This window comes from Ceratotherium simum, chromosome 20, assembly GCF_057802395.1.
Source record: "Ceratotherium simum simum isolate JZ-2026a chromosome 20, ASM5780239v1, whole genome shotgun sequence".
NCBI classification, from domain to species: domain Eukaryota; kingdom Metazoa; phylum Chordata; class Mammalia; order Perissodactyla; family Rhinocerotidae; genus Ceratotherium; species Ceratotherium simum.
The window spans coordinates 21,146,910-21,171,833 of record NC_141919.1 but is presented as its reverse complement, the minus strand read 5'-3'; the positions used below and the strand labels follow the sequence as shown (position 1 = coordinate 21,171,833).

General features: G+C 41.4%; 1 protein-coding gene across 6 annotated transcripts in view; it reads left to right on the top strand.

Moving 5' to 3' along the window:
• TJP2 (tight junction protein 2) overlaps positions 1-24,924 on the top strand; it is a 125,204-nt gene that overhangs the window by 80,888 nt on the left and 19,392 nt on the right. For 3 of the 6 annotated variants that reach the window (XM_087444511.1, XM_087444513.1, XM_087444509.1), the window contains 10 exons: positions 6,439-6,492; positions 8,642-8,766; positions 10,165-10,267; positions 11,713-12,292; positions 16,234-16,337; positions 16,943-17,096; positions 18,379-18,490; positions 18,597-18,730; positions 21,250-21,316; positions 22,160-22,310. In XM_087444511.1, the coding sequence (XP_087300637.1) occupies positions 6,448-6,492; positions 8,642-8,766; positions 10,165-10,267; positions 11,713-12,292; positions 16,234-16,337; positions 16,943-17,096; positions 18,379-18,490; positions 18,597-18,730; positions 21,250-21,316; positions 22,160-22,310 (1,575 nt within the window). In that variant the 5' untranslated portion in view covers positions 6,439-6,447. The remainder of the gene's footprint in view (positions 1-6,438; positions 6,493-8,641; positions 8,767-10,164; positions 10,268-11,712; positions 12,293-16,233; positions 16,338-16,942; positions 17,097-18,378; positions 18,491-18,596; positions 18,731-21,249; positions 21,317-22,159; positions 22,311-24,924) is intronic. The other 3 variants (XM_014795431.2, XM_087444514.1, XM_087444510.1) reach the window with 1 other exon arrangement.

The window sequence follows — 24,924 nt, the reverse complement described above, 5'->3', positions numbered from 1 at the left end:
AACAAAGCTATCAGAGTACCTCAGCAGGGGTAGGTGCATAGGATCAGGGGCAGAAAATCATGAGAGCGTGTAGCAATTTATAGTGATCACATGCTAGAAAGGTTTCAACTAAGAAAGGATTATTTAGTGTGACAAGATGGCCTCACTTATGGTCACTTACAATAATAGTTTATAACATTGTGAAATTTCAGTTGTACATTATCATTTGTCAGTCACCATATAAATGTGCCTCTTCACCCCTTGTGTTCCATCCCCCAACCCCCTTCCCCTCTAGTAACCACTAAACTGTTCTCTTTGTCTGTGTGTTCGTTTATATTCCACATATGAGTGAAATCGTACAGTGTGTGTCTTTCTCTGTCTGGCTTATTTCGCTTAACATAATACCCTCAAGGTCCATCCATGTTGTTGTGAATGGGACGATTTTGTCTTTTTTTATGGCTGACTAGTATTCCATTATATATATATACACCACATCCTCTTCATCTGATCATCAGTCAGTGGGCACTTGGGTTGCTTCCGCTTCTTGGCTATAGTGAATAATGCTGCAATGAACGTAGGGGTGCATAAGTTTCTTTGAATTGTTGATTTCAAGTTCTTTGGATAAATACCCAGTAGTGGGATAGCTGGGTCATATGATATTTCTATTGTTAATTTTTTGAGAGATCTACACAGTTATGGTGCATTTTTAATGCTCAAAGGAGTTATTAAAATTTAGTTTTAGTCCAATTTCCTCACCTTTAAAATTAAGATTGTAAATTTATTACTTAGTTTAACAGAACATATATTCTTTCAATATTGTGTTTAAGTGATTAATGGTTTATGTCACAACCCATTAACCCTGCATCAGAAGCAGCTCCTTACAATCTGATCAGTTTCATTTCAAGTTGTTGAGATCTTTAGGCTCCTGGCAAGGTCTGATTGATTAAGAATTTGATTGAGTGCTATTGGCAGTAGGGGATTAATCCTCTCTCTGACAAATCTAATTTAAATTACCCTTGCAGGCAGCACAGGAATACTTAAAGACAGCATAATCTCATTACAAAGGAACAGTGAATTTCGAAAACCAGATTCATTCTACTTGCACAACATTTTTAAAATAAAATTTTGTTGGACTTCATTTATTTGGCTAAATGATAAAACAGTTTAAATCCAAAACTTTCAAAAGGGAGCTTGCTGTTTTTATTTTTAAAATAAAAATGCATTCTAAAAGTAATGTGCTCATACAAAAATATTCTCTGCCATACCACAGCTCCTGAGGAAATTAACATTTTTTGGTATTTATTCTTCTAGTCTTTTCCCTATATGCTTATATAAATATATATATTTATGAAAATAGGAATGAAAACAATGTTTTATATCTTGTTTTCTCCCCCCGATAGACATTTAAGTATAGATCTATAGACATGCAGCCAATCTCCCATTGTTGGACATTTCATTGATTTTCTATTTAAGAAATTATAAGCAGCTGTGGACAAATTACACGTTTGTCTTTGTGTGGTTGTGCAAATATTTCTGTAGAGTAGATTTCTAGAAGGGAGTTGACTGATCAAGGGATGTGCAGATTTTACATTTTGATACCTATTGTTAATTTGCCCCCTGGAAGGTTTCTACTCCTTTATATTCCTATTGCTTCCACCAACAGCAGACAGACTAGAAAAGATAAAACTTTCTCACTGTCTCTCTTTAATTGAGAACACAATCATCACGATACAGAAACTTCAAAAATTGATGAAAGTTAAGTAATTATTTTGAATGCCTATATGGTTCACTTAACCTAAATATCACTCTCTTTTTGGACATTGTGCTTCCCTCCACCCCATAGCATTGCCCAACCCTAGGGGTGATTGTCATGGTATTGATTAGTTTTTTCCTGATGATTTTTAAGTAAGTATTTTGGGAAAAGTGCTGTGTGATGTTTTTTCTTAATGTGTGGGGAAATAATTATACTCAAAGAAGAGTTGCCAACTGTATTTAGTTTACCACAATTTAGAGATTAATTCATTGTTGACATTTGCCATCTTTAAGTTATAGTAAAGTGCTCACAAGGTGAACTGGGGAAGCGCACATGCCAGTAAGGTCATTTCCAGGTGTTAGTGGTTGGTCTTACTAAGGCCATGTGGAAACCTGAAGGTGCCAAGGAGTTAGGAGGTGTTCTGTGCAACTGGAAAGAGATGATCAATTCCGATCAACTGGGTTTCTGTTTACTATTTCCTTTTAAGAGAACTCTTTTTTAATAGAAAACTTTATTAAAATTTTGGAAAACTTGTGCTATACTGGCACACATTGGAAAATGCTGTTTTAGACATAGACAACAAAATTCCAGAGAGGAAGGCTATAATGCACACCTAGAACCACCAGGCCGTGGGCACCTGAGTTTCCAGCACAGCTACTTCGTGTGTGCTGTTGAAGCAGAGGGCCACTAAATGTAATTGCCATTTCCTCTAAGAAAACTTGTAAGTAGTAGAAATCAGTGCCTTAATCATATTACTTGAGTCATGAGTTGGTAGTATGTCCATCTGTTGGTTTATTGAAAAGAAAACCTTTTTAAATGCCTACTCTGTGTGGCAAAAAGTGTGTTCTAGGAGATAAGGGACAAAGGTGAGTGAGATAAAAACCTCACCTGAAAATCCACTTAGATTTTTTTGAATTGAAAAACAGTGGTGGGCCGGCCCCGTGGCTTAGCGGTTAGGTGCGTGCTCTCCGCTGCCGGCGGCCCGGGTTCGGATCCCGGGTGCGCACCGAGGCACCGCTCCTCCGGCCATGCTGAGGCCGCGTCCCACATACAGCAACTGGAAGGATGTGCAACTATGACAGACAACTATGTACTGGGGCTTTGGGGGAAAAATAAATAAATAAAATCTTTAAAAAAAAAAAAAAAAAAGAAAAACAGTGGTCATGGTGAACAAACTTAAACAATTGGGGAGATTTACATAATTTAGATAATGATCTTCTTGCATGTTGGTGTATTTCGTTGTGTTGATGTGCCTTCATTGAACCTAAACATCACCATTTTTGGATGCTCATGCTCTGCCTCCACCATAGCACCCAGTCCCAGGCCTGCTGGGAGCACAGATCCTAGTTCTCGCCTTTTCCAGGTACCATTTTTGTGTATTCTTTTTAACCACAGAGCTGATTTGAATTCTCTTTTTTAATCTCACTCTGAGAATTCTCATCTCTTGGAGCCGGATGGTATTAGCTGTGGAAATGACCCAAAAGTGAGTACATAGAGAAAGGGGAGAACTCAAGGATTATGAATTCCTCTCAATTTTAGTAATCAGTTGTAGCTACTCGAGAGCAGGCTGGTTTACCCTTCTTATGTAGAAACAAAATTGCCTTTTCCTAACCCCCTTCTGCCAAAGGGAATAAAGGATCTGTCCCAATATATCAGTTGATAGAATTGCCTTTTGTGCCAAACTTCTTCCCTCCCAAGCCTAATAGTTTGCTACTTAGGGAAAAAAGAAGCACATTGTCTGGACATTTTGCATTTCTTTTCTCTCTCTCATATTACTATCAGTGCAGGAATGGCAGATTTGATTTAAAATTTTTTTTAAATGTAAAACAACTGGATAGTTTTTCTTAAATTATTTTAATTTGTATCTAATAAGTACAGTAAGGCTTTTTATTTCTGTAATTAGATTACTTTGCGTCTTTATGTTTTAGTTATTCTCTGTTAAAGTATAGCGCTGGGCCTTTTTGTTTTTAATCAATTCTGGCATCCTTTCTATATTTATTGTGATTACTCTTCTATGTTCATTTCTACAACTGTAGTTTGTGTTTTATATTTGCTCTGCTTTTTCGAAATTCCCCCTTTTGTGCTCCTTTGCCTTCTTTTGGATTGAGTTTTGTTTTGTTGTTTCATTTTATTTTTCCCTCCCATTTTATTTTATTTTTATTTTGGAAGTTACATGCTTTATTCCTATAGTGGTTACCCTAGAAAATGTCACATGTAGATTTAACTTAGTGAAGTTCGAAATTAATCAGTAGCTTAACTCTGCTCCTGAATAGAACATTTAGAATAATTTAATCACGATAAAGTCATCTGGATTTACATGTTGTGTTGCCCAGTGCTTTAGTTCTACCTCATTTGTTTAACTCTAACAAATTATACTTTATTATTCTAGTTGTATACAGTCAGTGTGTGTTCAGGCTTACGTTCCTTCTTGCGTCTTAGGTGTTCCTTCTGGGATTATTTGCCTTCTTTCTTAAGTTTCTCTTTTGGAAATTCTTTTATTGCTAATGTATGGTAATAATCAGTCCCAGTTTTTGTTTTTGTCTTTTCTGCCCTCTAAGTCAACAGATATTATTTTAAAGATATTGTTCTACTGGCTTCAGCCTTCCCTTATCGCTCTTGAGAAGTTCACTGCCCTCCTTATTCTTTTCTGGGTAAAATCTCTTCTGTCTAGCTGCTTTCGAGATCTTTATATTTTTTATTGCAGTGAGATTACCATGTATTTAAAAGTGTTTGGTTTTTTGTTTTTTTTTTTTTAAATTTACCCTGCTTGTGATGTATTAGGCTTCCTGAACCTGAAAAATCTTCAATTCTGGAAGCGCCATTATCTCTCTGAGTTTTGCATCTCTGCTTACTCTCTTTCCATCTCCTTCAGGAAATGTCACTAGACGCACTGTAAGACTTGCTCACTCCTAACTTCTTTTTCATATGTCCCACTTTTTTTTAACACTTCGTGCTGCATTTTGTTATTTCTTCCTATCTGTCTTCTAATTCATTAATTATTGTCTAAACTGTGTGTAGTATGTGGTTTAATCCATTGTTTATCTACATTTCGATTACTATATTTTTTCATTTCTAACAATTTTTTTTTACTTTTTTTTTCCAGATTTGCTTGGTCATTTTTGACATTTTCTTTCTTGTTCTTTCATTCTACTTTCAAGTTTCCCTTTTTAATTTATTATGATAAACATATATATTACACATACTTTTTTTGATGTGTGACTGATATTTCTAATATTTAGTCTTTGATTCTCCAGTTTCTTCTTTCTTCTCACTGTCACTCATGGTGACGTGTGTGTGTTTAAATTGTGGACTCCTGTTTCTCAGGTACTTATCCGGAGGATGCTCTGAAGCCGGTGTTGTAGTGTGCTCTTGGAGAGACTTTGTACTTGCCTCTGTGTACCTGGGTGGCGCTCCCAGTGCAGAACCATTTTGGGTGTGAGTGTTTTTGAGGAGTGTGGTCATATCCGTAATATGAATTTCAGTCCCACACCTTTGTGGTGCAGGTCTGTTGATAGGAATTCTCTAGGGAGATAGTTTTAGTTATTTCCATTCCACCCAGAGCCAAAGATGAGACAGACAAGTGTCCTGCTGTCTCCATCTGCCTGGTGGTGTTTTTTCCTCTAAAACATCCACTCTGATCTGATCTCCACCCTGTTTGATCCTACAGTGTCTCTCTCTTCCCAGCCTCCTGTGTAAATGCCGGTTTCAGTTCTTTACCTCTTTGGCTTTGAGCTTTCTTGGCATTTCCAGCCTTTAAGGATTTCCCCTCAAAGGCAGCCTGCATTAATGGATGATTTTTTTTTTTGGTGAGAAAGATCGGCCCTGAGCCAATATCTGCCAATCCTCCTCTTTTTGCTGAGGAAGACTGGCCCTGGGCTAACATTCGTGCCCATCTTCCTCCACTTTATATGGGACGCTGCCACAGCATGGCTTGCCAAGCGGTGCATCAGTGCACACCCGGGATCTAAAACGGCGAACCCCGGGCCGCCGCAGTGGAGCGCATGCACTTAACCGCTTGCGCCACCTGGCCAGCCCCAAGATTATTATTATTTTTAAAATGATATCCCCTGTTTTCAGGTTTTTCTAGACATCTGTTTTGGAATAGTGTCAGAAACTGAAGCCCCAGTGGTCTTTTTATGCCAATGTTTTCATCTTTCACACCCAGCAATACTGATGGAGAAGAGGGATCCCACAGATTACCCAGTTCGGGGCACTCTTCTGTGACAAGACCACAGATCCCTTTAGACATAAAATGCAGAAAACTTACCTGGGAGATTGCCTTTGGTACGGGATGGGGGAGTATCACAAAAAAAAAAAAAAAAAAGAAGGAAAAAATATCTGTTTGAAACTCTCTAGATGTCTGTTGAAGGAATTTTAAAGTGGTGTTTTGGAGTGGTGATAATAAATGAGCTCAACACTTAATGTTCCATTATTTTTAGGGTATATCTCGCAGTGTGTATTTCACTAATTTTCCAGTATTGTTAAGAGCACCATTTCATCGAAGGAGAGTGTGTTTGAAAATAGGTAGCATAACTATAACTACATAATAACTATAACTATAATTTTTCCTAAAGAAATCAACCCTTTTTGGTATATTGAAAGTGTGAGCTGGACTTTATATTGAGATATTTTGAATTATAATTTCTATTTCTAGCACTGAAACATTTATAGTTTTAATCAAATTGGATTTGCTTGTTTTAAAACAGGCCCCAGGCATGGAAGAACTGATATGGGAACAGTACACCGTAACCCTGCAGAAGGTGAGTGCTGCCCATTTCATACATGCTGTGGTTGTGTTCTTGAGTTTGTACATCACAGATCTTATTTATTTTTGCCCAGACACTTTTTTTTTACCCTGGAAGTGAATAATGCATTGTAGGTAATAGCTGAGAATAATTACTGCATTAACAAAGATTTGCATGCTGTTGTATTTTTTGGTTAAGGTCTATATAGTATAGAAAATTATAGAAAAATTATAGAGGTTATGTAGTGTGTTCACCTATCTCCAGACAGAAGAGGTTATGAAAAAAGGAGAGGAAGAATGGAAGGAACCTGTACTGTTTAAGAACGTTGAGGTGGCTTCTACAACTTTGATAATTTTAATTATAACATACATAACTTGTGACTCCTTCAGTTGGTTTTAAGTCCAAACAAAATTTTAAAACATTGGTTTAGCAGTCAGGAGACATGGGTTGTATTCCTTGTCCCACTTCTGATTATATTAGGAAGTGGTGAGTTAATCTGATTTTTAACACCCCCCCCCCCCCACCACCATGGGATTGAAAGTAGAAGTAATAACGCATGGAAATGTATGCTACTTAATTTTTAAGATCATTTCACATGTGTTGTCCCTCTTGATTAAATGAGGTAATACAAAGAGCTTCCAGTGCCTGGAGTCTAGCACTTAATCATTGCTTAATAAATGTTAGTTCCATTCCTTTTTATTCTGACAGCAAAATTCGAGGTAAGCGTGATAGGTGTTAGCCCCACTTGAGATAAGCAGGTGTAGAGTCTGGACATGATTTGTGTGTGGCTGAGCTGGGCTAGATCTGCACTTGGAGTCCTGAAGGCCTCTTCCATCAGACTGCCTTGGTCAGCGTCGCTGTGATTTTCCCGGGCCCCACAGGGATCTTATTCCCACTCTGCTTCAGTCTAGTCTCTGTCATTTCCTAGAGGGATTGTAAGTTCCTCAAAGAGAGATTTTTCCTTTGACCTTCAGAGCTGTGAACTTCAAACTCCGTCTTCAATGAAAATTTGGTTCCTGGGTAAATGTGTGTTAAATTAATCTGGGTACAAAAAAACAGATCAGCGCTCAGGTGCCAAAATTTCTAGAGCAGCCGTCACAATTTCCTCAGTTGAGGGGTTCCAACCCCCTTAGGTCTTATTTTTCAACTCTAGTCATCTCATTCCTCTCTGTGCCCTTCCACCAGCATTTCACATACTCTTTGAGTTTTGGATCCCAAACTGGCGAAGGTGAGAGACATTTTAGGCCTGGTACAGAGGGTGTAGCTTTGCGTAAAAGTGGGTACCAGCTGACAGAGCTGCCAAATTCAAAGCCATGTGATCAATGGACAACAGCCCAGCCTGTTTCGTGTTGATGATTGTTTGTCAGCGGTTGGCACAGTGGGCCCCACGTGGGAACTTTTCTTGGGGGGAAAATTTTTCTTTTATTCTCTGAGTAGATTTTTACCTAATCAAACCCTGATTTAGGGTTATAGTCACGTTATACCCGTATCATCTGGATGAAACCCAGGAGCGTAGCTCTTTTAAACATTGAAATGAATTAGGGTTATGTATTGTCTGGGTGCACTGTTATACATTTCTAGACCAATCATGGATGTAATTAATCTGTATTTCCATCTTATATGCATGTAGAAAAGAGTTTAGTGATTTGCTCTCTTGTAAGATCTTAAAACTAAGTTTATCTTCAGATTTTATTTTACCTTTAAAATCCATTTACTTCTTTTTCAACCTGTATTAAAGTGAAACCACCAGCTCATCCAACATGGAGGTTAAAGGTATACTTTAAAAATAATGGTTTTAGCAGTGATTCAGCTCAGGCCAGGATCTGAGAAGAGGGATGATTGCTGATTCAAACAGCACAACCCTATTTGGACAGAAGATATTATGTCCCATCCCCGGCCGGCTTCTGGTGATAACTGTAGTCTGTGCTATCAATCCTTTCCAGCTTTCACAAGGCTGTTTCTTTTAGATAAGGAATTTCCCTTTATAAACCTGTCAGCTAACCGTGATGATGCTTTATTTTGTTTCTCTTTTGTTTCTGTAAGCCCTCTTTTCCTGAGCTGTCTCTGGCTGTTGGTTCGACCTTTATTTTATCAAGTGCTTGTAATAAATCCTGAAAGCCACTTATAGAAGGATTTTTTTTTTCCTCTTAACTCCAATGATCAGGATTCTAAAAGAGGATTTGGAATTGCAGTGTCTGGAGGCAGAGACAATCCCCACTTTGAAAATGGAGAAACGTCCATCGTCATTTCTGACGTGCTCCCGGGCGGGCCTGCAGACGGGCTCCTTCAGTAAGTGTCCCTCCTCCTGCCCCCAGCACCTGCCAGCCTCACTGGTGGGCCCTGGACACGATGCTCTGGGTGGTGTGCACTTTTAAAATATATTCGGAAAAAAAGAACTTTTATATATATTGAAAAGTCTTCAAGTGAGTATTGAGATCATAACAAACCATGTTTTAACAATCCCAGACCTTTTGGAACACCCAACTTTTGGAGGAAGGAGAGCAGTCGTTTCCATAGAAAGATAGTTATAATTATCACAATTATCATTCCTGGGTTTAGGGATCATTTCTGAACATGGAGTATAAAATTAGCATGCTCTTTTTCTCCCCCCTAATACCTACTCAGCACTGTTTATATATATTCATTAAGAATTTAATGAGGATACTCTGGCTTGATGATTATCTGATTTGTAAGAGGGATGTGGAAATTGGGAAAATTTACTACATGAAAACACAGGTTTTCTATCTGCCAGCCTTCTGATCTGAAGAGATAATGCCACTTGAAAAGATGCTTGCCTGGGTCCCCTCAGGATAATTTCTCAGGACACCATCTCAAGTTTATCACATGACTGCCTTGGCCAGATAGTTCCAACTTTTAGGTTCTGTTGGCGTTTCAAGTCTCTATGGTCCTATCAAAGTTAGTAGTCTTTCCTATGGAAAGCAAAGTAGAATTTTTAAAGGATCTTTTGGGATGAGATAAAGTAAGAGTTAGGATTCTGTGACCTCAAAATTTCTTTCAGGGGGCCAGCCCAGTGGCGCAAGTGGTTAAGTGCGCGCGCTCCACTGTGGTGGCCCGGGGTGCGCCGGTTCAGATCCTGGGCGCACACTGACACACTGCTTGGCAGGCCATGCTGTGGCGGCGTCCCATATAAAGTGGAGGAAGATGGGCACAGATGTTAGCCCAGGGCCAGTCTTCCTCAGCAAAAAAAGAGGAGGATTGGCAGATGTTAGCACAGGACTGATCTCCTCACACACACAAAAAAATTCTTTCAGAATCTGAGGCAAGCTCTTGACTTCTTCCCCTCCAAAACACAAGTGGATATAAACTGAGTTTGAGGGGTACTTGTAGAGTTCCTGAAGCCTACAGTGTACCTTGGGTACAGAGGGCCTTATGCAGAAGTTCCATTTGTGCTCAGACTTTGCCACTGTCACGTGCCTCCTGGAGGGACCCTGTGGGTTGGTTCCTTCTGGTTCCCAGTAGACACTGTCAAAAGTAGGCTGAGTGGGCCTTGGGTTCCTTCCTCAGAGGAGCCCAGACCAAGTTGACGATTAAGCCTCAGGAGTCATCAGAGAGAACCCTTTAATAAGCATTTCAGGTCAGTTTGCAGCTTCTATTTGTTCCTCAATAAACGATTTACAGTGACTAGATGGGAGTTTCTCACATCCCGTTTTTATTTTTTGTTTGCAGAGAAAATGACAGGGTGGTCATGGTTAACGGCACCCCCATGGAGAATGTGCTCCATTCGTTTGCTGTTCAGCAGTTGAGAAAAAGTGGGAAGATTGCTGCCATTGTAAGTTCCCGGTTTGCTTTCAGCTCGCCTCAATAGCATTTTGTTTTTATGCCCAGAAGAAAATTACCACTTGCTTTTAAGCACTTGACAGAATTACATAATCTAGAGGCCACTACTTCTTGTATCCTCAGTACTTTTGGAGGGCAGTGTTATGGATGCTGTAAAGATGTATGTAAGTGATCTCTCCCTGCCTTTTCCTCATCCTTCTAACTTCTTAAGACCAGTGATTCTTTTATCTGAGTGAGTTTGCCTTAAAAGCCAGATTAGACATTTATTCCCTAAGAGAATTCACTAGATTGTGAACAATGGTAAAATAGTATTAATTTAGAAAAAAATTTTCAGCTCAAAAACTCTTTTGTAAAGGCACAAACACCTGCTTCTGTTACACCTTAATAAACTGGAATTTCTTAGGAGACTGTGCAGTCTATAGCATTCATTCATTATTCACCCACTCATTCGTTCAGCAAACATTGGTTGACAATCAGCTATGAGCCAGATGCTATCCGGCCCTGCAGCCAGACTTTGCTGCGAGGAGTGTTTACTCCATTGGGGCAAGTGGGCACACAGGGTGAACATTGGAATACGGTGTGTTTGAGGGCAGTGCTAGGGGGATGCACCGGTTTATTTAATTTTTTTTTAACTTTATATTATGAAAATTTTCAGACAAAAAGAAAGAAGTTCAAAGATTAGTATAATAAACATAGATTTTCTACAATGTTAACATTCTGCCATCTCTACTTGATCTTTCTCTCTATATATGTATACAAACACTGTACATACTTTTCGTGAACCATTTTAAGGGAAGTTGCAGACATGATGGTTCAGTCCTACTTACTTCAGCATGTATTTCCTAAATAAGGACATTCTTCTACATAACTGTAATATTCTTATCCTAAGAAAATTAATAATAACTTTGTGGTATCATATAATATCCAGTGCATATCCCAAGATGTCTTGGATAGACGTTTTTTCTTCCCCATCCAGGATCCAATCAAAGTTCACTCATTGCATTTGGCCCTTAATCTGTTTAGTCCTTTTTAATCTAGAGTGATCCCTCTTTCCCCTGCCTCTCCCCCTACCTCCCTTTTTTAATGACATCGACTTTTGGAAGATTCTAGGCAGTTGTAGAATAGAATAGACTGTCTCGCTGAATTTTAATTTTTATAACTTAGTGATTTAAAGTCCCTTCGTGCTTTTCACACTCTGAGTAGAAGCAGATTTTGGAGGCACTGTGCTCAAAGCTTTATACTCATTGTTTGTCTTATTTTGGTCTCAACCCTATGAGGTATTTATGGTCCCTGTTTTCCAGAAGAGGAACCTAAGGCTTAGTGAGTGGACAGGGCCACACGGTTTTACTTGAAGGAGAACCAGGGCTCTTAACCACTGCATTCTCTGTGTTTAATTGTGATTGTCCTGTGTCCCCACTGTGTTTATTTTGGTGACAGGTGGTCAAGAGGCCCCGGAGGGTCCAGGTGGCCCCGCTGCAGGGCAGCCCTCCCATGGATGAGGATGACCGAGCTTTTGAGGTGATGGACGACTTTGATGGCAGAAGTGCCCGCAGCGGGTACAGTGAGAGGAACCGGCCCAGCAGCAGTGCTGGGCGCAGCCGCAGCTGGGAGGACAGCCCGGAGAGGGGGCGTCCCCACGACCGGGCCCAGAGCCGGGAGCGGGAGCGGAGCCGCGGCCGGAGCTTGGAGCGGGGCCTGGACCACGACGACTACGGGCGAGCGCGGGAGCGCAGCCGCGGCCGGAGCTTGGAGCGGGGCCTGGACCACGATGACTATGGGCCAGCCCGGGAGCGCAGCCGCGGCCGGAGCGTTGATGAGGCCTATGACCGGGCCTACAGCCCGGAGGTGGAGTACAGCCGCGGGGCCCAGCCCGATGCCCGGTACGAGGGGTCCCGGAGCCGCAGCCGCGAGCACCTCCGCTCCCGCAGCCCCAGCCCGGACCTCAGGGGGCGACCAGACCGGCCAGACTCGGACAAGCCCATCGCGGTCCTTCTGATGAAAAGCAAGGCAAATGAAGGTAGTCATGCTTGATGAAGAAAAACCCTTGTGATAATAATAGCTAACTCCTGCATGGCACTTACTGTGTGCCACGCACTGGCCTGAATGCTCTGCACCCTTTAGGTCATTTCATCCTTACAGCCGTCTCAGGAGGGAGTTACTCTTTTTTTTTTTTTTTTCCCCCCCCGAAAGCCCCAGTGGATAGTTGTATGTCGTAGCTGCACATCCTTCTAGTTGCTGTATGCGGGACTCGGCCTCAGGATGAACGGAGAAGTGGTGCCTCGATGCGCACCCGGGATCCGAACCCGGGCCACCAGCATCGCAGCGCGCGCACTTAACCACCAGGCCACAGGGCCGGCCCAGGGAGTTACTCTTATATCTTCATTTTATAGACAGAGAAACTGAGGCACACAGAGGTTCACTGACTTGCACAAAATTGTGTTGTCAGTGGCAGAGCCAGGCTGCCGAAATTCGGCTTTAAACTACTAGGCCAGTGGTTCTCGAAGCAGCATAAGTTATCACCTGGACGCTTGTTGGAAATGCAGATTCTCAGACCCCAGCCCAGCCACACTGATCAAGCCCTAGAGTGGGCCCCTGGAATCTGTGTTAACAAGCTCTCCTGGTGAGCTGGTGCAGCTTAAATTGATGAAACCATAGTAGAGGACAATACTAATTTTGATGAGTTTTTGCTCTATACAAGGGCCTATACTGAATAAAGAGTCTCTTATTTAATCCTCACCAGGGCACTATGTGGTAGGTAGGAGATTTCATTCTTGTCTCTCAGGTGGGAATACCAAGGTGCAGAGAGGTTTTTGGTATGCCCGGGAAAGAGGGGAGATCTGGCCCAGGCTAATTATATTTGCATATAATTAGTCGCATATAAAATTCACTCAAGCGCCCTGTGGCAGCTAGAGAAAGAAGCTAGTACCAGTTGAGGTGAGGGTTCTGATACTCAGAGAGGGGAAGTGACCAGCCCACGTTTTGAAGCCAGTAAGTGGTGGAGCTACAACTCAGACTCCATCTCCTGGAAATAGATGGTAGGAAGCAAGTGGGGGAATGAACAGGGCTTTAGAGCCCACGTTGAGATACTCCTTGCATTCGTTCTTGGCTTCTAAGTTTTGAAATTGCTTGTATCTTATCTTTTACCTCTTCTTGTTCTCTAAGTGTTCTACTTCTTAGAGGAGAAAAGATGAAGAGCGTACCCGAGAATGCGAAGTGAAAAGCTTCTTGCTTTTTAGGTTTGGAATTTGCAATTTAAATAGCCTATCAGATGAGAGGGTTTGTTTTCTTTAGTTCTTGTAGAGGGGCATAAAGAGTTGAGTTACAGAACTAGGTTGCTGTTGAAATACCTGAAGAATCATGCAAGGACGTGAGTAATGGGATACCTGGAGTCCAGTTCCAGAAAATAAAGGGTGAATTTGAGATTACACTGGTTCTGAGGAGTGTGCATTTTAGGAGGTTTAAGGATTCTATAGAATCCATATAACTATTTACAATGACATATTAATTCGTTAACTCCCAAGAATTGCAGAGTTTAAGAACCATTCTGTTCCCAAATTAAAAGATGGGCTCTAGAGAAGTTTTGAGAAGGATGATTTGAGAGATCAGATGGCCATTCTATAGGACTCACGTCCCAGGTTCTGGAGTTACCCGAGTCGGTGCTTTTCAGACTGTTCTCTTCCTCCCCTTCTCGCTCTTCCTCCCTCTTTCCCCCTCCTCCTGCTGCAGAAAGAACCACCTCTTGCAGACAGTCACGGATGCACTTAACATTTCAAAAACTTGAAAAATGTTTCCTGGAACAGTCCTTACTCTATGTGATGTATTCTGAGAGGTTTTGTGACATTCAATTTAAAAATGCTGGCTGCAACTCACGAAATTGATTTCCAGACTAATGGGTTGTGACCCAGAGTTTAAAAAGACATTGTCTAGTCCTAAGAGACTGTCCAAGTTATGCCTGGTCTTAGTAATACTATCCAGGGAAAAAAAAGGAGCTTATGCCCCTTTGTTGAGATAGCATTTTACTCTTCCTGGGCCATTTTGGTCCTCAAACTTGGAATTCATTTAAGAAAAAAAAAATTTCTACTTTTTAAAAAGATTTTTTGTCACCTTTTGCTAAGATTACAGAGTAACTTAGCTATCGCCTGCTAGAGTTGCATAAGAATTATCTTCAAAGAACTATGGCAATGGGCAAGATCTACATTTGATTAAGAAAAATATGATCCGTTCATATGGCCAGCTATTGCATTTCGTGGGCACCAAATAGCCTTGCTGGTAAATGTGTTACAAGCTGGTCAGCTGATTTTTTCCCCTTCGTTTAAGAGATGCCCATACACAAACCAGTAAATCTATTTGCACCCTTTCAATAAGAGTCCAGTTTTTAAGAGGAATTGCTGATATATGAGAAGTCATCACTCAAGCCTTTCTCAGCCTGTCCTGGGCTGTGAGGTGGTTTAACCAGTAGGGAATTGTCATCCCTGAAAGAAGATGCTGTCTAACCCACATTCTTTCCTAAGTGTCACTTCCTAAAGGGGTGGGTGAGGGTGGACTTCAACACTTTTAATAATTGTGGTAAGATCTGATGCTAACTTGCTGTAAGTCACTTAGAATTTATCTTTGCTTCGTAACTCTTCTAAATGGTAAAAAGTTACTTTGTTTTGTAATTATAAAATTTTCAGTGCAGAATAACAATATAATAAAATTTGAATGTGCCTCTTTTAAAGTTTTTTTAACATTTTATTTATTTATTTTTTATAATTTTATTTATTTATTTTTTCCCCCAAAGCTCCAGTAGATAGTTGTATGTCATAGTTGCACATCCTTCTAGTTGCTGTATGTGGGACGCGGCCTCAGCATGGCCAGAGAAGCGGTGCGTTGGCGCGCGCCCGGGATCCGAACCCTGGGCCCCCAGCAGCAGAGCGTGCGCACTTAACCGCCAAGCCATGGGGCTGGCCCTGAATGTGCCTCTTTTAAAACTTGCTAGGTTGTGTTAGCTTCCTAAAATAACCAAAATTTATCCTTAAATGGCATAATTTTACAAGTTTAGTAAGTAAAATCAAGATAGTTTGAGTAGTAGTTAAAATGTCTTAAAATATGCATGCTTAGTAAATATAGTGTTTTTTCTTCTGAGAACAATTCAAAGTCCATAAACCCCAGAAACTATGCTGGTTTTGATTAAAAACTTTATTTATTGCTTTGCCTGGCTTTTTTACCCCTTTTCTTCACACACTGAATTTTCTTCAGTTCCAAACCCCATACAATCTAAATTATTAGAGATGAAGAGTATACTATTTGCAGTGCCTTCTTTCAGGCACCTGCATTGTCAGCAGAACATTCTATTGAGATGTGCTGAATTTTCTCCCCAATGTTTTATTTTGAAAATGTTAATTTTATAGCAAATACTCATATAGCCTTCACCTGGTTTTACCAATTAACGTTTTGCCACATTTGTTTTCTCTCCCTCCTTTTTTTCCTTTCTCTCTTCCCTTTCCCTCCCCTCCCGTCCCCTCATGGTTTTTTGGAACCACTTGAAAGTAAGTTGCAGGCAGCATGACCCTTTACCCCTAAATATTTCAGCAGGTATCGCCCAAGGATAAGAACGTTCTCCTACATAACCATAATGCCATTAGCACACTTAAGATAATTACCATTAACACCCGTTTTAGTATATTTTAGTACAGTTCATTTTTAAGTTGCTTTAACATAACCCACCCACCACCTCTGCTCCACGTTGGATCAAGGATCTAGTGAAGGTTCATGCATTTTCTCTTTTAATCTAGAACAGTCCCTCTGCCTCTTGTTTTTTACAACACTTTTTTGACAAATCCAACCCAGTTGTCTTACAGAACGTCCCACATGCAAAATTAACTTTTCATAAATATTTTTAAATAGTCCTAAAAACAAGACTTAAGTTTTCTGAACAAGTTGATAAAATATGTGTATGTTTATGTGTTTTTCTTGTAGAGTATGGTCTCCGGCTCGGGAGTCAGATCTTCATAAAGGAAATGACCAGAACGGGTCTGGCAACTAAAGATGGCAACCTGCATGAAGGGGACATAGTTCTCAAGGTAGGCAGACAAGGGCAGAGAACAATGGGATTCATGCTTGGCTTCACAGTCTGCTTTTGAACATGTGTTGAGACTGGAGTCAACGTTGAGGCAAAGGCCGGGAAGAGGAGCAGAGTGAGATAATATCAGAAAAGTGAGACTTGGAGATTTGTAATAGTTTAATTTCAGTTGAAAAAAAATCTCAATGAATACTTTTTTTCCCCCTATTTATTTAAGGTTAAACTCTCCTCTATGCTGAGGAAAGATGAGAGGGAGAGTTGGTGGTATAGGAATACTGAATATTTAATCGTTTTTGTAACCCTCTCTGGTCAGGAAACACGTTCCAGTAGTAAACCAAACCATTGTCTTGAGCTTGGAAGTTAAATAAATTAGCAGAGTAACTTAAGTACACTACAGCTCTCTCACGCCTGTATTTGGGATCCAGGCATGCAGGGTTATATTTAATTTAAAGGATAAATTATTTTTATTCCCTCAGTCATCCTGAAGCCTATATCTGTTTCAATATACGAGCAAAGCCTTTACCTTTTTTAAGGGGAAAACACGCATTTCTATTTCGCTGTGAATAGTTGTATTGCATGTAACATTACTGTTCTCCATAAACACAGATAAATGGAACTGTAACCGAGAACATGTCTTTAACGGATGCTCGAAAACTGATAGAAAAGTCAAGAGGAAAACTCCAGCTAGTGGTGTTGAGAGACAGCAAGCAGACGCTCATCAACATCCCGTCATTAAATGACAGCGACTCTGAAATAGAAGGTAAAGGAGGCTGTAAGCTTAGCTGGCAGCAAGGAAGGCCGTTGCTTTTGCATTCTCATCTCTGTTTAGCATAGCCATCCATTTGCAAGTTCTATTTCCAATGAAAGCCTCTCTTTTTAAACTTTAATTTAAAAAGATAAATGTTTGGTTGTTATTTTCTTATTAAAGTGTCTGCTGAAATATAGGTTTCCAACGTGGAATTCTGGTGCCCTTGTGAACTCCCAGTGGACTCTGATTTAGGCCACTGAAAACAAAACTTGTTAGTGAAAAATGTATGCATGAGAGGTTCAAAGAGCTAACAACATACATTTGTAAATTGCTCATTCTTGCACTTTCTTGCATTTTTTAAAGTGGCTATTAATATTTCCAACAAAGAGAAGACAATGTGGAGGATAGCTAAGACAGGTAGACACTATAATGAAGAATTAATCAGAATGGCTGAATATTGTGGTATTTGTTGATTAGCAGTCCGTGTCGCCTCTTCTCTTTTATGAAGCTATATTCGTTTCTCGAATATGAATTATACATCAGATAATGTTTTAACCATGTAAAAATTACCAATAAAAGTAACTAATCATAAAATTTCCTGCTTAACCATCTAGTCTTGCCTTTGTGCAGGAAAGTTTAGAAAATATTAAGTTTTCAAGTTTGGAAACAGGCTTGTTGATTTTTAAAAGAATTACCTTATAAAACCTTAAAGCTTAGTTTAATTTCCATTATATCAAAAGTCTAACCAGCTGTTTACTGCTCTGAGTGCAGTGCAGAAAAACAAGTAGAGCGTGAGCAATGATCCCAGCCTGCTGGAGCTTACGGTTTATGTCCTTGCTGTTTATTCAAAGTGTGGTTCTCAGCCCACCAGCAGCAGCAGCAGCATCCGGGAGCTTGATAGAATTGCAGAATCTCAGGCCCCACCCCAGAACAGCTTGATTGTGACAAGATCCCAGGTGATTCATACGCCCATAGTTTGAGAAGCACTGGTCTGTGTAGTGAAAATGAGTACATGCATATATGATCCAATAATTTAATTTGGACTCTTCAATAGCAGCTTTGATGGAAAGTGTAATGAGAGAGGAACATAAAATTCTGAATTTGGCTTCCTCTTTATTAATTAATGCCTTTCTCTTCAAACTCAGATTTTTTTTCAAGGGAAGACTCTTAGACTAATAGCACATTTACTGCCTGCCTCTCTTCCGTTTCCCGTGCTTCCTTACGCAGAGAAGAGGATGATTTCTGGTACAGGTCTTAAATATTTTATTAAAAAGTCTTTTCTTATTTTTGAAAGTAGATATCTCAGAAATAGAGTCAAACCGATCGTTTTCGCCAGAGGAGAGACAGCAGCAGCATTCCGATTATGATTATCATTCCTCGAATGAAAAGCTGAAGGAAAGACCAAAGTAAGATGATGTGTATTTTCCCCTTGTACTCGTCATTGCGCACACACACTCTTATGTGTTTGCGAATCTGTTACATTATGAGACATTAACATGACGTGTGCTTAAGTTCAAGAGAGGACATGCAGAGCAGATGGTCCAGGATGGGCGCCACCCCCACTCCCTTCAAGTCCACCGGGGACATCGCCACTGCAGTGGGCACAGAGACCAGCAAGGAGCCCAGATACCAAGAGGAACCTCCAGGTGAGGCTCATTTTCAACAGTTGTGTTCAGAAGTATGTGCTTGGTAATTCCAGAGGGAGGCTGGAAGGAGAGAGAGAAGTTATAAAAAAATCATCCTCATATGTAAGATGCACTCCTGTTTTTCTCTCTTTTAATATTGAAAAAGTATGAAGAAGAGCAGCCGTTTCTGTATGCCAACAGGTTGGTCACATTTTGTTCTTTTTTTTTTTTTAATGAGGAAGATCAGCCCCGAGCTAACATCCATGCCAATCCTCCTCTTTTTGCTGAGGAAGACCGGCCCTGAACTAACATCTACTGCCAATCCTCCTCCGTTTTTCGCCCCCCCCCTCCCCAAAGCCCCAGTAGATAGTTGTGTGTCATAGTTGCACATCCTTCTAGTTGCTGTATGTGGGACGCCACCTCAGCATGGCTGAACAAGCGGTGCGTCGGTGCGTGCCTGGGATCCGAACCTGGGCCACCAGTAGCAGAGCGCGAGCACTTAACCACTAAGCCGTGGGGCCGGCCCCCCACATTTTGTTCTATGTGATTAGTTACCCGTTTGTCTCTCATTCCTGGTCCCAACCTGAACTATTTCTGCTCACAACACTTCTGACACCAGTTGTGTGGGTTTTTTTCCTCCACCCAACTATCAGTTCTCGAATTCCCCAGACACCAACAGGGTGTCCTGCAGTTCAGTTCAGTTCTGACACTGACAAGCCAGAGTTAGCACAGACTACACAGGTTAAGGGCTCAGTCTCACAAGACGCCTCCACATTAGATGCCAGTCGCAAGTCCCAGATTACCACCTTCACTTCTTTTTTAATTTTTATTTATTTATTTATTTATCTATCTATCTATCTATCTATCTATCTATTTATTTATTTATTTATTTATTTATTTATTTTTATATTTTTGTGTGTGTGAGGAAGATCAGCCCTGTGCTAACATCTGCCAATCGTCCTCTTTTTTTTTTTTTGCTGAGGAAGACTGGCTCTGGGCTAACATCCGTGCTCATCTTCCTCCACTTTATATGGCATGCCGCCACAGCATGGCTTGACAAGCGGTGCGTTGGTGCATGCCCGGGATCCGAATCAGCGAACCCCAGGCTGCCGCAGCAGAGCGCACTCGCACTTAACTGCTTGCGCCATCAAGCCGGCCTCACCACCTTCACTTCTGACCAACGGGCTCTAAACCGGGGTTTCCCACAACCCCCTCCTCAGGTTTGATAAATTGCTAGAATGGCTGACAGAACTCAGGAAAGCAGTTTACTTACTATTAAACCGTTTTTTTTTTGTTTTGTTTTGTGAGGAAGATCAGCCCTGAGCTAACATCCATGCTAATCCTCCTCTTTTTTGCTGAGGAAGACCGGCTCTGAGCTAACATCTATTGCTAATCCTCCTCCTTTTTTTCCCCCAAAGCCCCAGTAGATAGTTGTATGTCATAGTTGCACATCCTTGTAGTTGCTGTATGTGGGACGCGGCCTCAGCATGGCCGGAGAAGTGGTGCGTCGGTGCGCGCCCGGGATCCGAACCCTGGGCCGCCAGTAGTGGAGCGCACGAACTTAACCGATAAGCCATGGGGCCGGCCCTTTTTTTTTTAAATAAAGAATACAATTCAGGAACAGCCAGATGGCAGAGATGCATGGGGCAAGGGGCACAGAGCTTCCCTGCCCTCTCCGGGCACACCACCCTCCCAGTATCTCGATGTGTTCACCAACCCTGAAGCATCCAAACTCCGTACTTTGTGGATCTTGATGGAGGCTTTGTCATGTGCATGATCGATTATTAACTCGATCTCCAACCCCTCTCGCCTCCCAAAGGATGGGGTGGTGGGCTGAAAGTTCGAAGCTTCTAATCATGGCTTGCTCTTTCCCCATCCTGAAGCTATCTAGGAATTGTCTCTTTAGAAGAAAAGATGCTCCTATCATCCGGGAAATTCCAAGGGATGTAAGAGGTCTTTGTTAGGAACTGGGGTCAAAGAGCACATATTATAGCAAAAGATGCTTCTGGCACCCCTGTCACTCAGGAAATTATAGGGATTTTCTGAGCTCCGTGTCGGAAACTGGGGACAGAGACCAAGTATGTATTTCTAGTTATGTCACAGTCACTTTTTGTCGCATTTGATTAGTTGAGGTTCTTTTGTCTCCCATCTGTGATCTCAACCCCATCCTCTAACCCCGCCTCCACCGCCCTACAATTATCATTGTGATTTTACATGCATAAATATTTATCCGTGGAAAATACAGCATTATATGTGGTTTTTAAGTTATAGAACATGCTCTCTTCTTGTACATGTGATTATGCACGTTGCATTTTGGAGGTTCATTTCTCTTCTCACTTATCTTAAGTAACCATTGGCACCTGCTAATGCCTTGAAATTAAACTTCATTTTAAAGCCGTATTTTTGTTGTTTGATGTGATGACATACTTAGCATAAGATACAGACTTGAGTTTTTTGTGGATTTTGTGATCTTTATAGTTAGAGGCAGACAAACTCCCGTTAGTCCCGGTTGACGATGATAGATGCTTTTTAATCCACAGCTCCTCAACCAAAAGCAGCCCCAAGAACTTTTCTTCGTCCTAGCCCTGAAGATGAAGCAATATACGGGTATGTATTTCAGTGTCTCTCTTTTTTTTCTTTCTTCTTCCACACAGCTCTGTCTCCTTAACTGAAATCCAGAAAAATGGTGTTTTTGAATTACAGATAGTGATTCTGTATATAATCGACCACTGTTAACCAACCCCTATTGCTAGTGTTTATGAGAAAGAGATTTGTAGGAAAAGTAAAATGTGGAAATGGGTGAACTTGGTGATGTTAACTTGGTCTGCTTGTCTGCTTATCTGGCTGCTTCTCCAGAATGCAATTCTGAACATTTGAGTTTGCCAGATCAATAACTCCCAGAGAGGTGGAATACTGCTTAACTACGGTGTCTGTGTAGGGGCTGTGTGGCATGAGGATGCCAGCGTGTAAAGGGCGGGCAGAGGTGACGTTGTGCTCTGCACTTGATAACGAGGTCACTGGTTCACTGGTGGTCAGGAGCAGCAGCTCCTTGAGTAGGACCTGCTCCCCTGGCCCTAAGCTGGGTCTCCGTTTGGCAAGAGCCTTGTGGTGGTGGCAGGATTTCCTTTGGAACAATCCTGAACTGGGAGTCAGATGGCCTCGATTTTAGCCCTAACCCTGCCCTTTATTGCTTTCTCATCTCGAATGAGCTTACGTAAGCGTTCTGTATTTCTCCTTCTTCACTGGTGAAGTGGGCCTACTGATATTCGTCTCACAGTGTCAAGGACGATAAAATTATAGACTATATGGGAAAAAGGAGAGCGAGCTTTTTAGACTATAAATCACGCTACAGATAGAAGAAATTAAATCTCTCAACTGCTGATGTTGGTTCCCCTTTTACAAAAACAAAACATCTCCCTTTTTTCCTTTCTGAAACTGAACCCACTGCAGCCCCAATACCAAAATGGTGAGGTTCAAGAAGGGAGATAGTGTGGGCCTCCGTTTGGCTGGTGGCAACGATGTTGGGATATTTGTGGCTGGCATTCAAGAGGGTACCTCAGCGGAGCAAGAAGGCCTTCAAGAAGGGGACCAGATTCTGAAGGTAAGGAAAACGCAGCTCTGTTTCTAGAAGTTACTGGGAAAGAGTGGGGTTTTCTTGGGGGGACGCGGGGCAAGTGGCCCAGCTTGTGAAAATAGACCAGTTGTGGGTTTGTTGATGCTGAGTGTTAAGGTCTCTCTGTTCCTTGAATGGGTCCTGTCTTTTCAATCCTGGGACTCAAAACTCATCCCTGGGTCTGTGGGAATTTTTAGTGTTCAAGACCCTTGCAAAGGTTTTTATTAGTTTAACAAAAAAAATTGAGACTCTAAGTAAAGGCCTAGGAGGAAGATCTTTTGAAAGATCTTGCTAGTGTTTGGTTTTTAGTTGACTCCCCTGCCTGCTTGTCACTCTTCAGGCCGTCTGCTATAATTGAACAAAGGTGGGTGTTGTCATCAGATTGTCCTGTTTGAATCCGTTCCCAGCCTCTCGTTAGTTCTGTGACGCTGACTCAACCTCTGAAACTCAGGTTTCTGTATCTCTTCAATGGGGATAAGGGTACCTGCCCACAGGGACCCTGGGAAGATTAGAGTAGATAACACTCATGAGGCACCTAGCAGGGTTCCTGGTGTAGAGTAGGAAGGTCAATGTCCATTCTTTTTTGCCATTGGAAAATAACAAGTTCCTGCTGCTCAATATGATATTTACATCTAAAATTGTCAGGAAATGAAATTCCTAGTTAATCAAATATTGGTACTTTTGAAGTTACTATAGGTTTGTATCCTCTACTGGTCTTGAAGAGTTAAAAAGTAGAGGAAGATGGGCACAGATGTTAGCCCAGGGCCGGTCTCCCTCGGCAAAAAGAGGAGGATTGGCACGGTTGTTGGCTCAGGGCTGATCTTCCTCACACAAAAAAAGAAAAAGATAACCAGTGCAGCTTTGACAGTTTATGAGATATGTATAATGTATTTTCCATTGACTTCAGAATAAACTTCAGGAATGTCAAGCACCTTGTGAATAAAAAAATAGAATGCTAGGGCACTGTCTTCCCTGGAATTTCTGCTTGTGAAACTTGCAGTTCTTATATCTGAGTTTTTTTATTGTCAATTTGAGTGGAAAATCCATATGAAATCAGCTAGGGGGTCTGGTAAGAGCATCCAGGTGCAAAGGAGAGGAGAGAAGAAAGTCGCAGAATTCCTGAGGAAGCAGGCAGCAGAGCACGAAACAGGCGGCCCTCGTCCTCCCTGGCGCTTGGCCCCATTGCAGTAGTTCAGATTTCGTTTCTAGAGCAGATGGAGGGCAGACCTTGATCATGAGCTTTGCTGATGCTTTCCAGTGACATTCTAGACCCTCTTTGGCTCTGGTCAGCATCCTAGAAGACCCAGTATACCTGAGTGAACCTCGTGGTACCATGTGATCCTAGGAAACACTGCTTACCAAGTGCCACCCAGGAGAATCTCATTCGAGTGCCAGCTCAGACTACTTTACTCTTGGTCTGATGCCAAAGAAGAAAAAGCCTATTTCCTAGCTAACGTGGGGCCATAAGATGTCACCTAGAAATTTGGAAGCTTTTGCTCATAGAGATTCAGGATAAAATATTTTTGTAGCACGGGGAAAAAAGATTTCCTGAATTTCCATGAAAAAAATAGTGAATTCACCTAGGGGCTTAATAGACCTCTCTAAGTCGTTAAAGATGGGCAAGTCACTTCCATGGACGAGTCATGGTACACACATTTATCCTTAAGAAAGTGTTTTGTTTCCTGTTATCACCCTGGTGACAAGGAAGAAGCTGTGGGAACTGGCTTCTTTTGCAGTAATCCCATGTGGAGGTCAGGCAGTAGGTGGTCCTCCTCCTTGGGCATGAATAAATTTTCTGTTGACTATAAAAGGAGCCCTCAGTTCTACACGTGGGTGAAAAAGATTGAGTTCTTCTACTGGGGCGGAGAAGCTGCTACACAGTCGTAAGCTGTAGCTGATACAGAATCGTCTTCAGGCTCACAGCAGACACGGCTAGACCCTGTAGACTGCTAAATAGATAATGAAAGACGATATTTATTGGAGAGGACTGTACAACTTAACCTTCAAGTATCAAAGTGCTGCTCTGTCCTTTTTTACTTTAATTTGTTCCAGTTCTCCTTTTTATGGCCAAATTGAATGTTTGTGGAGAACTAGGTACGTAGACTAGTCACTTTTTTCTGTTGCGGGTTTTTTAAGTGCACAACTCTTCCTTTTGTAAAGGCGACAGCCTGACGTGTAGAACGAAAGCATCAGTGTGCTGTGGTGGAATATGTTTTATCAATAACAGAAATATATGTGCTTTCCTGCTTGGCTTGACTCTCTCTTTATTATTTATCTGGTATGGTTGTCATTTCTTTTTCAGAAACTTACATGGGATGGAAAAAAGAAAAAAATCGCCTAAGTTTGGTTATTAACTACGTGGATTCTAGAAATGTAGCTTCCATGTATACTTTAATTTTGACCATTATAGTTTTTGGCTTGCTGGAGGGTCAGTCTCACGTGGCCATAGAGATGGACAGAGGGACCTCCAGGGTCTTCTCCCAGCCCTATGGCCCTGTCTTATTTAAATAAACAACTGTAAGCATGTATAGTGCGTATGAAAACATATATGGCCATGTATAGACACAGATGTAAATATACAAATGGCACAAGAAAGGATTAG